This window comes from Notamacropus eugenii, chromosome 2 (assembly GCF_028372415.1).
Source record: "Notamacropus eugenii isolate mMacEug1 chromosome 2, mMacEug1.pri_v2, whole genome shotgun sequence".
NCBI lineage: Eukaryota > Metazoa > Chordata > Mammalia > Diprotodontia > Macropodidae > Notamacropus > Notamacropus eugenii.
The window spans coordinates 317,599,749-317,613,743 of NC_092873.1; the positions used below are offsets into that span (position 1 = coordinate 317,599,749).

At 42.4% G+C, this 13,995-nt stretch overlaps 1 protein-coding gene across 4 annotated transcripts in view; it reads left to right on the forward strand.

The window, feature by feature from the left end:
* MGAT5B (alpha-1,6-mannosylglycoprotein 6-beta-N-acetylglucosaminyltransferase B) overlaps window positions 1–13,995 on the forward strand; it is a 130,734-nt gene that overhangs the window by 105,231 nt on the left and 11,508 nt on the right. For all 4 annotated transcript variants that reach the window (XM_072645112.1, XM_072645111.1, XM_072645114.1 and 1 more), the window contains 4 exons: window positions 5,330–5,460; window positions 8,124–8,279; window positions 9,123–9,269; window positions 9,906–10,022. In XM_072645112.1, the coding sequence (XP_072501213.1) occupies window positions 5,330–5,460; window positions 8,124–8,279; window positions 9,123–9,269; window positions 9,906–10,022 (551 nt within the window). The remainder of the gene's footprint in view (window positions 1–5,329; window positions 5,461–8,123; window positions 8,280–9,122; window positions 9,270–9,905; window positions 10,023–13,995) is intronic.

Here is a 13,995-nt window from a genome sequence, read left to right on the forward strand (position 1 = left end):
TACAGACATGTACTAGCTGTGTGACCCTGGGCAAGTCACTTAACTGTGGTTGCCTCAGTTTCCTCATCTGTAAAATGAACTGGAGAAGGAAATGGCAAACCACTTCAGTATCTCTGCCAAGAAAATCACAAACAGCAGTCACAAAAGGTCACAAAAAAATTGGACACGACTGAGATGACTGAACAAGAAGAAGTAAGGACAGAAGCAGGATTTTCATTCATACTCTCTGATGCCAAACCTAGTCCAACTTACTTTCTAAGTCATGCTCACACTCAAGGTCTGAAAAGAAATTCCTAAGCAGCTCTCAGCTTCTTTCAAATTAATAATTATTGATTTATTTTCCCAAGTGGAAGAAACTGGGGAGTTGAATGCTTTTTTCCAGATCTTACCCTCTTGGCCTTGCCTCTAGGGAACCTTTTAATTATCTGTAGTACTTTTAATTATCTGTAGTACTATCTGTAGTACATCTCACTCTCTCTGGCTTATCCAGTTCCAAATCTCTCCGGACAAATTCCCTCCTGCTGGAATCTGGGAAGGGAAGAGGTAACAACAATAGCTAATATTTGTATAGCGCTATGTGCTAGGCACTGTGCTAAGTGCTTTGTAATTTAATATTATTTTATTTGATCCTTACCTCTGGGAGGTAGGTGCCATCATTATCCGCATTTGTTAGATGAGGAAAATGAAACAAACAGAAGTTATGTGACTTGCCCAAGGTCACGTTGCTAGAAATTATCTGAGGTCAGATTTGACCTCAGGTCTTCCTGACTCCAGGTCCAGTGCTTTATCCATTGGGCCATTCAGCTGCAGAGTGTGACATAGAGATGTCTCTTCTTTGTTATTGCTGAGTCATATCTGCCTCTTGGTGACCCTGTGGATCATACTGTCCATGGGGTTTTCTTGGCAAAGATATTAGAATAGTTTGCCATTTTCTTCTCCAGTGGATTAAGGCAAACAGAGGTTAAGTGACTTGCCTAAGATCATACAGCTAATAAGTGACTGAGGTCAGATTGATGTCTCTTCTAAGTAGGCATAAGTAGGGTGGGCCTGGGCTCAGTTGGGAGGAAGTAAAGAAGGAGAGAAATCAGATGGTTGGGCTGGGAAAGCCACATGGGGCAAGTGGGCTTTATTCTCATTGTATTCTGCTGCCCATGCTTCAACAATTTTATTAAGTACCTACCAACCACATGCATGTAACACTATACTTCTTCTGGGGAAGATACACAGTTTAGGTAAAATGTCAAAGAGTTTATAACCTAATACTTGTAATACACAATGAAATAACCTTAAGCGACTTAAAGGGTTACAAGACAAACAGAAAAAAAAATTCAAGTCACTACTGATTAAAGGGAAATGGGAAGATGTCATTTGAGTCCAATTCAATAAACACAGTTTTAAACAACTGATGAAATTGAGTCTGTACCCAAAATATATGTATAAGTGACTATGCTGGGCTGGCGAGGTAAAGACAAAATCAATAGTTCCTGTCCTCAAGGAACTTACATTCTTGTGGGGAGATACAACATAATACAAATCAATATGAGTGCAGTACAAGGAAAATTGAGGAAAGAATAAATCAACAATTGGGGGCGGGAGCAGTCAGAGTTCCAGCAAAGCTTTATGGAAGTGGCAGAAGCTGAGGCTTGAAGGAAGAAAAGGTTTCTAAGAGACAGAGATAAGAAATGCATTCTAGGCTTGGGGGACAACAAGGGGTAAATACACTGAGGTGGGAGATGTAATGCTGAGGAAACTTTGGAGTCTCTTTTGGTTGGAACATAAGAGTTAGTGATAGGAGGTAGTCTGAAATACAGCTGGGAGCAGAGAAGACGGGCAGGATGTGACCGTGATCAGATCTGTGCCTTAGAAAGATTACAGCTAACCCTTCCACATTCTAGTTTTCCCCATCACGTTTTCGATATATCATGGGTCAATATAAGAAATTAAGTGGGAATTTTGGGGGAGTTTTGTGGAAACTGCAGAAGGCCAGCAGACAACACAGAAAAAGTTTGGAAATTCAGAAATGTATAAAATATGTATATTGCATTGTATAGTATCAACTCAAATTTTACAGTAAGGTACTATGAACATCCCATAAAAGAAGAAGAAAAAATTCATAGTTTTTCTCTAGTACAAAGGGAGGACCAAAACATTTTACATGAATTTTCCTGATCATGGGAGCACCATACCACTAATTCCACCACCACCCCACCACCCCTGGAATGTGGAAAGAATAACTATATTTTGTAACCTATGTAGAAAATACATGGTGGGGAGAAGCAGGGAGGCCAATTAGGAAGCTAATATGCTACCCCAGGCAACTGTAAAAGTGGGACTTAAAGCAGATAGTTGAACAAGCAAAAGAAATAGCAAATATGGTGAGGAAAATAATTAGAGCACACAGGTATAAGTAAGTATGGTTTGGCTAGACTGAGTGTGGAGGGGACTAAGAGCATAGATTAAAAGCTAGAAAGGACCTTAGCAGTCTAAATCTAGTCTAATCCTCTCATTTTACAAATGAAGAAACTGAGGCCCAGAGAGTTTTTGTTTTATTTTATTTTGTTTTTTGCTGAAAATCATGTAGGTAGTAAGTGATAGTGCCAAAATTTGGACTAAAGGCTTTTCTTGGAAAATTTACCATACAAATTCTGTCATATGACAATTAAAGTTGAGGAAGTTAACATGATGCAGGATTGAGGAGGGCTTTGAATTTGAATGTCAGGTAATTGAATTATTTTGGAGGCAATCAAGGTTAAGTAACTTGCCCAGGGGTCACATAGCTAGTAAGTATCTGAGGCTCAATTTGAACTCAGGTCCTCCTGACTCCAGGGTCACTGCTCTATCCACTTTACCACCTAGCTGCCCCCTCAGGCAATTAAGTTTTCATTTTACATCATAAGAATTTTTGTTCAGTCATTTTTGATTTGTGTTCAATTCTCTGTGACCCTATTTGGGATTTTCTTGGCAGAGATACTGGAGTGGTTTGCCATTTCCTTCTCCAGCTCATTTGATAGATGAGGAAACTGAGGCAAACAGGGTCAACCTGCCTGAGGTTGCACAGCCAGATTTGAACTCACAAAGAAGAGTCTTCCTAACTCCAAACCCAGCATGCTGTCCACTGCCCCACCTAGCTGCCCTTCTTGATAAAAGTAGGAATCCACCTGACCTGAGAAATGATAAGGCTTAGTTTGTATGCAAAGTTTAGTCTATTGGCAGTATGAAGGATTAATTCAAGTGAGGAGAGTGCAAACAGGCAGATCTGCTACAGTATTACTAGAGGGTTTATCAGGACAAGCTAGGTGGTGCAGTGGATAGAGCATCAGTGCAGGAGTCAAGAGGACCCGAGTTCAAACCTCAGACACTTGACACTCACTAGCTTTGTGACCTTGGGCAAGTCACTTAACCCCAAGTGCCTCATCCTGGGTCATCTCCAGTCATCCTGATGAATATCTGCTCACTGGATTCAGATGGCTCTGGAGAAGTGAGGTTGGTGACCTGCACAGCCTTCCCTCACTTAAAACAAAGTCAAGTGCAAGTCATGTCATTATTTCTTTGATGGCATGGTCTTCTTCGGCAACAAAGGACTAACACACGTAAGGAAGATCAGATTCTAAGCTGAAGAGAGGAGGAAGAGTCAGTCTGTGCAAAGGTACCAAAGTGGGACATAATGTCATGAAAATAGAACCACTAGACTAGTTTTGCAGGAATGGAGACAGGATAGAGAGATGTATAAAGAAAAGTAACCTGAAATAGGACTGGGAGGTAACCAGATTGTAGAGGCCTCTAAATATCAGGGTGAGAATTTTGTATTTTATTCTAGGGACAATAAATGACTCCAGCAGATTTTTAAGGACAGTAGTGACACATGGTCAGATCTGTGTTTTAGGAACATCAAAATCCAGCCCTGTGAAGATGGATTGGAGAAGGGAGAGAGCGGGAGCAAGGAGACTTTTTAGGAGACTATTATAGTGGTCTGACTGAGAGGTTATAAGGGACTAAACTCTGGTAGAGGCTGTATAAATAGAGAGACAACTGTGGATGGAAGAGCTACTTTGGAAGTACAGTTATCTCTTCCACATCATGACTTTCCCCATCACAGTTGTAGTACATCACAGGTCAGCATGAGGAATTAAATGGGAATTTGGAAGGAGTTTTACTGAAGCTGCAGATAACATGTGAAGGCCAGAAAATAACACAGAAAGGGTTTAGAAACTCAGAAATGAATTTATACACACACACACACACACACACACACACACACACACACACACACACACAGTACTGTATAATATCAGCATATTTTATCTTCTAATACCACAATAATTCAGACTTCTTTTCTGGTATGAAGGGAGGGCCAAAAAATTTTACGCAAATTTTTCAGATCATGGGAGGTGGAAGAGGTACGGGGGTGGCACACCCCTACTGTGGAAGGAATGATTATAGAATCAACTAAACTTGGCAACTGTTTGGATATGGAACGGAAAGGACAGTGAGGAAGCAAAGAATCTCCAAAATGATGAAACTGGATGACTGGGAGGGTAGGGGTGTTCTCAACAGACATGGGGAAGTTTGGAGGAAAGGTGGATTGAGGAGAAAATATAACGAGTTCTGTTTTGAACATCTTGAGTTTGAGATGCCTACAAGGCATTCAAGTGGAGCTGTCCAGCAGACAGCTGGAGATTTGGGTCTGGAGCTCAGGAGAGAGATGAAGGTTCCATATATAGACGTGTAAATATAGGACAAAGGGAAGCAGAATTTGAGGAGAAAGAGCTGTGGGGAGAGGAGGCTTATTGAATAAAGGTAAGGGCTATAGAGGAGGCTCAAGTCTAGGGGTGGGAGTTGGCTAGGCTTTGGGAGGTGGATAGAAGGGAGAGGGAACAGTCTGAACTGAGAGGGAACACTTGTTTGAGCATTAGTATCTCCAAGGCTAATGACTTATTTGAGATTTGTCAGCACCCAGGTAACAAAACTATTTTCCTTTGGCTAAAAGTTACAGGTATGTGTTATTATGTGGATGGGGTGGAGGGGGAAGGAGGTGGTGATGTAAGGAGGGAGGAGTTGGTAATCATCCACCAGCCTGAATCAGATAATCTTTAAATTTCCTTCCAACTCTAAAAGTCTATGAAAATGAACTCCCTAAAGCAGAAACTGAGTACATTGGAGTTCTAGTTGCACTCCCTCCCTAGGCCTGCTTCCTCCTTGCCACCCCTACCCCTCTCACTGCATGACCAAGCTCCCTATGTGGGGGGAATGAATAGTCCCAGGAAGAGGCCCTGGATATGTGGGTGACCCTTCCTTCCTTCCTATCCTTCCTGCATCTCCTGGCATGTAGCTCACACACCGGACAACTCCTTCATGGGCTTTGTGTCAGAGGAGCTCAACTCAACAGAGAAGCAGCTTATAAAGAACAACAAAGCCAGCAATATGGCTGTGGTATACGGCAAGGAAGCCAGCATTTGGAAGGTGAGAGCCAGGGCTGGGCCTTGCAAGTTTTTCTGAAGCCAAGACTGCATTCCTCCTCTTCTACCATCCCCCGTTCATCAAAACTCCCAGTATTTACAGACATGGATTAGAACTCAAGACACAAGGAATGGTGAAGGTTTTCATTAAAAGACCCCCTTTAACACTTACGTCCTAGGTCCATCATGGGCAATGTGTATCATGGGACTGTGGGAGAAGGAGAGATTCAGGACAGTAAAACATCTTGCTATTAAAACTGATTCCTCCATCCATTTGATTGAACAATCATTTATTAAAATCCCTGTTATATATAGTGTACTTAAGAATATGTTAATGATGTTTAGTGAACAGATATCTAGAAAAGAAAAAAGATGACTACAAAGCATTAGCATAACTTCATCAAGAACAGGTGATATCAAACTAACCCTATTTCTTTTTCTTCTTTTGATTGGATTACTAGACTGGTAGGTCAGGGAAATGCTACAGATATAGTTGACAAAGATTTTGGTGAAGTATTTGACAAATTCTTCATGATGTTCCTGTGGACAAACAAGATGGAAAGATATGAATTAGATGACTGTACATGGATGGATATTTTGTCCTGATCAGACTACCTCTATAGAATTGCATTCAATTCTAGGCACTACATTTTCAAAAGGGGAGTGTTGAGAGGAGGACATCAGTGGTGGGAAAGGGTCTCTGGATCACGCTGCAGGAAGATTGATTGAAACAACTAAACATTTAGCTTAAAGATTTAGAGACTTCTAGGCATACATCTTGGAATATTCTAAGATCTGGAATATGGAAACAGAATTACACTTGTTTTGCTTGGCCCTAGAGGACAAACCTAGGAGCAAAGTTGGACATTACAAAGAGGCCAAAAAAAAATATCAAGAAAAAATGCCCAAACAATTAGTGTTCCAACAGTAGAATGGACTACCTTGAGAGGTAGTGGATTCCCTGCCCACTCGAGGTCTGCAAGCAAAGGGCAGTAGAGAATGCAATAGAGTGGAAGTGATTCCCTTTATGGTGTGGATTAGACTATGTGACCACTGAGGTACCTTCCAACACTGAGGTAGAATAGGGGCTTGCACATAAACATAGGTTCACAGAACATTATACTTGGAAAGAAGTTTGGGAATTTAACCCATCCATTTCCAAAACTCAGCCCTCATTCCCAGACCAGGAGATATTTGAGATGATCCTCAGAAGAAATCTTAGCTTTCAATTTAAAAAGCACCTACCTGGTCTTGAGTCCTGTTTCATTTATCATCCTTAAAGGTCATTTGACAGAGGAATATACTCTGCTTCATAGGGACAGGACAAGAGGATTTAGGTTAAACACCAGAAATTTGGCTGTGGGGTGAGATACTAAACTGGCCATGGGGGGAAGCTGTAAATTCTCCTTCCCTGGGGATCTTTAGGAATCATATTTGTAAAAAAAAAAAACTTATCAACTATTTCATTTAGCCTAAATGAGGAGAAAAAATGGTCCCTGTCCTATGAACCCCTTTCAATGAACCCAGGAAAACAATCCTGTTCTAAAAGTTTGGATTGATGAATGAGATGCTAATTTATTTCCTCTTTCCTCTCTTTTCTTCTGCCAACTTCTTGGGGATGCTGCAGATGCAGGTATGGTACAAGTGAGGTGCCCCACCTTCTGATTCTTTTCTCCTCCTTTCTGTTGAGTGTTGAACAGTGAAACTTGGTGTCTGAGGTACTTGGATTGGGCTTGACTGATGTGAAAAGTAGAAGGACAGTAAGAGTGATTGGACGGAAAAGTATGTCCATGATCCCTCTGGTTCTTCTCTTTTTGTGAAGGGACAGACAGGGTCCAGGACCCTGAAACCCAGTTTAACACATTGTCCTAAGGACTGCTCCCAGGGAGTGAAAGGAGTGTCAAGGAATAAGCTATATTGGCGATATGCAGCAGGTGGTACCAGGAGGTCAGTTTGTTACAGTGGTAAAGAGGTAAAGACTTGTAGAGGGGAATATTAAAGGAAAAAGCAAAAAGGTCCTAACCTTTGATAGAGAACCTCAATGACCCTCCAAGGAGTTGAAAGGAGAGGGAATAAAAACCCGGGACTGCTGCTCACATCTGATAACTGCTTCTCTACACAAGGAAAGATTTGGGCACTGGAGGCTTGAAAAGAAGGCGGAGAGGATGATAAAACAAGTGAACCCAGTTTTACAAGAAAATACCATGAAGACACTGCCCTGGGAGAATGAAATTATGAAGTCTAGAAAGTGAAGGATCTCTTCACCAGTTTTAAATGCCTGGATCCCTGTTGTTTAGCAAATGAGCTCATGAGTAGTTGCTACAGTCTTTGTAACTACTGGAGAACGAGAGTTCTTTCCTCTAGAAGAGAGATAGAGAAGTAAATTGAATCATGGGACAAATCCATGGCTAAGGCAGGGAGAGGAGGATGAGAGGGAGAAGAGGGGTGGAAGAAGAGAGGGAGAAAGTTATTATGTACCTGAAGGGAAGCACGAGTCCAGCTCCAGTCCAGTGGTAGCTTAATGGGGCTAGTAATGAAGAATGCAGTTTTCAATGATTTTCTGCCTTGCAGGGAGTGCAGCACTAATGAGACCAAGGCCACAGTTCTATCCAAATGTGTGAGCCAGTTAGTTTCTCTCTGTTCCACAGCCTTCTCTTCTTCTCCCAGGGCAAGGAGAAGTTTCTGGGCATCTTGAACAAGTACATGGAGATTCATGGCACTGTGTACTATGAGACCCAGAGGCCACCAGAAGTCCCTGCCTTTGTGAAGAACCATGGCCTTCTGCCACAGCAGGAATTTCAACAGCTATTGCGAAAAGCCAAGGTGAAGGGCATAGAATCGCTACTAAGGCTGGGCTGGGGGTAGTGGGTTAAAAATATTCCAGCCTGTTCTTTAATAGCAGTCTTTGCTTTTCTAGTATCTTCTTCCATGTCATGGTCCCTTGGGCCTGGCAGAAGCCAAGAAAACAGGGACTGCAGGGAGGAGGAAGGTGACAAAAAGGTCCTGGTTCTAGCTTCTAGATATTTTCCATTTAATTCAATTTAAGAAACATTTATTAAGCACCTACTCTGTGAAAAACCTAATGCTAGGGATTGGGGGACATACAAAGTTTCTATAAGCCACCATTCTTCCCCATATGAAGTCAAGTTGGAAGAAGCTCCCTTTGCTTCTGTTTTTATGAAGGGAGAGTCAGGAACCAGGACATATACATATCAACAATATGTTAGTATATAGTGCTTGCATCAGAGTCATAAAAGAAGGTGCTTTTGAAGGTCTGGGTGTGAGAGGACAAAATCTTATGGGGATGAAGGAATGGTAGATGGTGGGGCTACTGCTCTTGGTTTGCTAGCTCCAGACATCCTTGAGTGTATAGAGAGTTAGCATTTGCTGCCTTGGGAACTATGGCAAGGAAATCTGGAGTTACAGGTGGATAGATCTATGCCATGAGGGGACCCAAGCTTGGTATAAGAATGAACAAGTTTCTGTGTAGAAATAAATGGTTCTTGAAACTGACAGCCTCTGGGAAAAAAATTCTGGATTTCTCTCCGGGTTCCTACTTTTTCCCCAGCCTCTCTCCCAAACCTCACACACCTGCTCTTGCTTCTCTGATATGTGTGACTTATTAGTCCATTCCTGCCCTGACAGTCTTACCACCTGTTCCCCTAGCTCTTCATAGGTTTTGGCTTCCCCTATGAAGGTCCTGCTCCTCTGGAGGCTATTGCCAATGGCTGCATTTTCCTGCAGTCCCGCTTCAGTCCACCTCATAGCTCCCTCAATCATGAATTCTTTCGAGGAAAACCTACTTCTCGAGAGGTAAGTGATTGGAGAATTCTGGCCCCTGGGGGGAAGGTCCAATAGAGTCAGAACTACAAGAGAGACATTGATATCTGTAGGATATATCTGTAGGATATCTGATAGTCCTCTAAACTGATTTTATCTTGCCTGTAGGTCTCATACACTGGCCTGCCCTTTCCCAGGATCTTTAGAATCCTAACCCAGTTGTATTCTTTCCATGGAATAACTTTCCCCACTGCCATGTACCCTTCCTGCCACTTTCTACTTCCTCTGTTTCCTTTCAGTGGTAGAAGAGACCTGCGGTAATTACTTCCTACCCCCAACAACTGAATTTACCTTGGATATCAGAATCCTACTTACAGCTTGGAATCTAAGGATTCCAAGGACCATTTTCTTACAATTATTATGTTGGGTTTCCAGAATAAGGAGAGCGACTACTGAGGCATGAGAAGTGAAATTAAAGAGAAAATCTATGAGTCTAGGTTGGGAAGGACAGTGGAGGGAACCTGGGAAATATGAAGAAAAGGAACAAGGCCAAAGAGTTTGGGGCTGCAATCCTTCAGTACACTTGGGTTGGAGGGCTGTCTGGCTCTCCATACCTGGGCTACCTCAGCAAGACGCAGAAAAGCTCAGAACACCTTGTGTCCTGGACAGGTGTTTTCTCAACATCCCTATGCAGAGAACTTCATTGGGAAGCCACATGTGTGGACAGTTGACTACAACAACTCAGAAGAGTTTGAGGCTGCCATCAAGGCCATCATGAGGATTCAGGTGAGAGGTTGTGGTAAACTCATTTCCTCCATAGAGAAGGATCAGTGAGGAGAAGAAGGCAAAACCAGGAGAACCCAAGTTGATAGGGTGGGTCAGCTTCTGGACGATGATCTATTCTGTCTACTGGTTTGCTGGTCTACCATGTGAACTCAGTTACATAGCCATTCTGTTCTAGTCATCCCTTCTATTCACTACCATCATTTTCTACTGGAAACAGTTTCATAAATGTTAAGGTTCATGAAATAGGGAGGCTAAAGTATTTAAAGAGTGATGGAGTTTGGTTGGATCAATCAATATGCATTTTATTAAGCACCTACCGTGTTTCAGACATTGTGATAAGCACTGGGGATACAAAAAAGGCAAAAGATCGTCCCTTCCCTCAAGGAGATTGTAATAAAATGCAAGCAAATATATATAGGGCAAACTATGTACAAAATAAATAGGAAATAATTAGCAAAGAAAAGGCACTAGAATTAAGAGATATTGGGAAAGGATTCCAGTAAAAGATGGGAGGAAAGAAGTCAGGAAAGTTAGTAGTGGGAATAGAGGAGGGAGGGCATTCCAGACATGGGGAACAATCAGAAAATGCCCAGAACTGAGTGTCTTGTTCATGGAATAGCCAGGAGGCCAGTGTCACTGAATCAAAGAGTATATGTCAGGAAGCAAAGTGTAAAGAGACTGGAAAAGTAGGATGGACTAGGATATAAAGGGTTTCAGATGCCAAATAGCATTTTATCTTAGATTCTAGGGGTAATAGAGAACCACTGGAGTTTATTAGGTGGGGGGAGGGGGGAAATAACATGATAGGACCTGCACATTAGGAAAAGCATGTTAGTGGCTGAATGGAGGATGGAGTGAAGTGGGGAGAGACTTAAGGCAGGCAGATCCACCAGCAGGCTACTGTAATAATCACAACATGAAGTGAGAGGTCTTGCAATGGAGTGGCGGCAATGTCAGAGGACAGAAGGAGGTATATGTGAGAGATGTTGCAAAGATAAAATCAACAAGTCTTGGCAAAAGTTTGGATATAGGCAGTGAGAGACGGTGACAAGTGAAAGATGACATCTAGGTTGCAAGCCTGAGGGTCTGGGATGGTGGTCTTGCCCTCTACAGTAATAGGGAAGGTAGGCAGAAGAGGTAGGAGTGAGGAGGAGAAAGACAGCTTCGAGGGGGAAATAATGAATCCCACTTTGGGTGTTTTTGAGCTAAGATGTCTAGTGGGCATCAATTTGAGATGTCTGAAAGGCAGTTGGAGGTTGGCAGAGAGTTAAGAGTTATCAGCACAGAGATGGTGATGACATCCATGGGAGCTGATGAGATCACCAAGTGAAGAAGAAAAGAGGGAGAATAAAAGGCCCAGGATGGACCCCTGAAGGACACTTGTGGTTAGAGGAAGTGATCTGGAGAAGGATCCAGCAAAGGAGGCATGAAAGGAGTGGCCAGATAGGTAGAAGGAGAACCAAGAGAAAGTGGTGACCCCAAAACCTAGAAGGTAGAGAGTATCAAGGAAGAGGGGGTGGTCAACGCTATCAGTTTGCAGAGCGGTCAAGGAGGATGACGACTGAGAAAGGGCCATTGAATTTGGCAACTAAGAGATCATTAGTAACTTTGGACAGAGAGTTTTGGTGGAATAATGACATAAGAAATCTTGTAAGGGGTTAAGACGAGAGAAGGGAAAGTAAAGACACCTACTGTAGACAGACTTTTTGAGGAGTTTACTACTAAGAGCAGAGAAGAGACAGGATAATAGTGGGAATGGGTTTTTTCAGGATGAGAGAGACATGGGCATGTTTGTAGGCAGTACGAAATGAGCCAGTAGACAGGGAGAGACTGAAAATAAATGAAAGAGTTTAGTGATGACAGAGGGGGCAGTCTTTTGGAGGAGACAGGATGGAACAGGATTGCTTGAACAAGTAGGAAAGATCATGAACCTGGTAATTAACTTATTAGGAAATAGTGAGACCTGGAGGTCCATAGATATAAGTACCAAAGTCTGTTCATTGTGAAATGAACTTTAAAAGAAAAGGGGTGATGGATGAGTGCTGATATCAGAGCCAGGAGGGTCTGGAAAGTGGCAGGACTGTGCAAGGGAGTGTGAGAAGAAGCAGCTAACCTTGGGGAAGATGCTACAAGATATATGGTGCCTGCCTCAAGTTGAAAGGAAAGTGACAGGAGGTATTCTCGGATGAAAGGAAGTTTGTTAAGAAAAGAAGAGATCTCCAGTGGGCCGATGAGGATAGAGACTGGGAAGGATCATGGTAAATAGACTGAAGTTCAACCCCTTCATTTCAGTGATGAGGAAACCAAGTCTCAAGGAAATTAAGTGACCTTGTCCCAAGGGCACACAGTAGTTAGGAGTCTGGGGTACAGCTCTCAACCCAAATTTTGGAACCTAGAGACAAAGTACCAGCTGCCCTCCCCTGATTATTGCTTTGCCCTGAGGCTCTGCTAAGCCTGAGTGTTCTTATGGTTTGGGATAAATTTGTATTTCTGAACTCCCCTTGTCTCTAACCTCCTTCTCTACTTCACCCTACTCTCAGCCTTCCCATTCACTTTTCCTAGGACCTAGTCCCTCCTACTAAGGCAGAGCCATTTAAAAAACTTTTTTTTTTGGAGGCAATCAGGGTTAAGTGACTTGCCTAGATTGTACAGCCAGTAAGTGTCTGAAACTGAATCTGAATTCAGATCCTCCTGGACTCCAGAACTATTGCTCTATCTGCTGCACCCCCCCATTTAAAATACTTTCAGCATAATTCTCAGAATAAAATCCTCACATATTTTGGATAAAACTCAGCTCTTGACCAGCTGAGGTAATTAGCCAATGGCTATGATCACATTGGACATACCGGGCTCCTTGTCCACTTTAGACATCAGAGTAACCTAGATTAATGGGGAAGGGAAAGACATCTCCCGTTAAGCTCCAACTATCCCTTGTCCTGCCAATGAGAGTGCCCTTGACATAACCCATCAATCACCAGATGCTAAAAACCCTATCAGAGCCATTGCTGACCTGTCCTTCTTTGCTGCAAACCTTTTCCACAATCAGCAGCATGTGACTTTGCCTAATAGAGTGATGGCAGTAACCATCAGGAGTGATTTTTCTCTGGTAGTTGCATGGAGCTGGTCTCTGTGAGTTAGTGTAAGTGGACCTCCAGTAATAATTTCCAGAAAGTTTGTTAAGAGCAAAAGAAACTGCCAGTCCTCTGTAGCAACATGAACTACCTAATATTTCTACCTATGAAGAGAAAATTAGCTGGTAGGGTTTCTTCTTTCTCTCTTTCCTCACTATACTAAGTCTGTTCTGCTGTACTTTACCTTTGGGACTTCCCTCTAAAGACCACAGTCATGTCAAGAGTTAGCACTTAGCAAATCCAGTGATTTATCAGCACGAATGCATAAAGGTCATATGGTTTTGCTTTCCAGGGGAGGATTTTGTTTGTTTTGTTACTACCAGAGGAAGTGGGTAAAGCATGGTCTTTTCAGCTTCAATCCTTAGTTCCCTCACTAAGAGATAATTATCTGTCCAATATGCCCCTCGAGGTTAATATAAGCATCCAGAGCATCTAGAGCTATAAGGGACCTTAAAGATCATCTAAGCCAAACTTCCTTATTTTACAGAAGAAGAAACTGAAGGCCCAGGTAGGTAAAGTGACCTGGTCAGAGTAACATAGTAAATAAAAGAACCAGGACTCAGGAAGGAAAGAAGCATTTATTGAGCACCCAAGAGGTACTTAATTAGCACATTTGATCCTCACAGGTGATATTTTTATAGCTGAAGAAACTGAGGTTGACAGTGATTAAGTAGCTTGCTCAGGGTCACAAAGCTAGTAAGGGTAAGATGTGAACTCAGGTCTTCCTGATTCCCAGCCCTGGGAATCCATTGTGCCACTTAGTGCCTCTCTCAAAACCATATTTTTTTCCACTAAGCTATGCTATCTCCTAACCAATGAGATATAACATATGTAAGGCACCT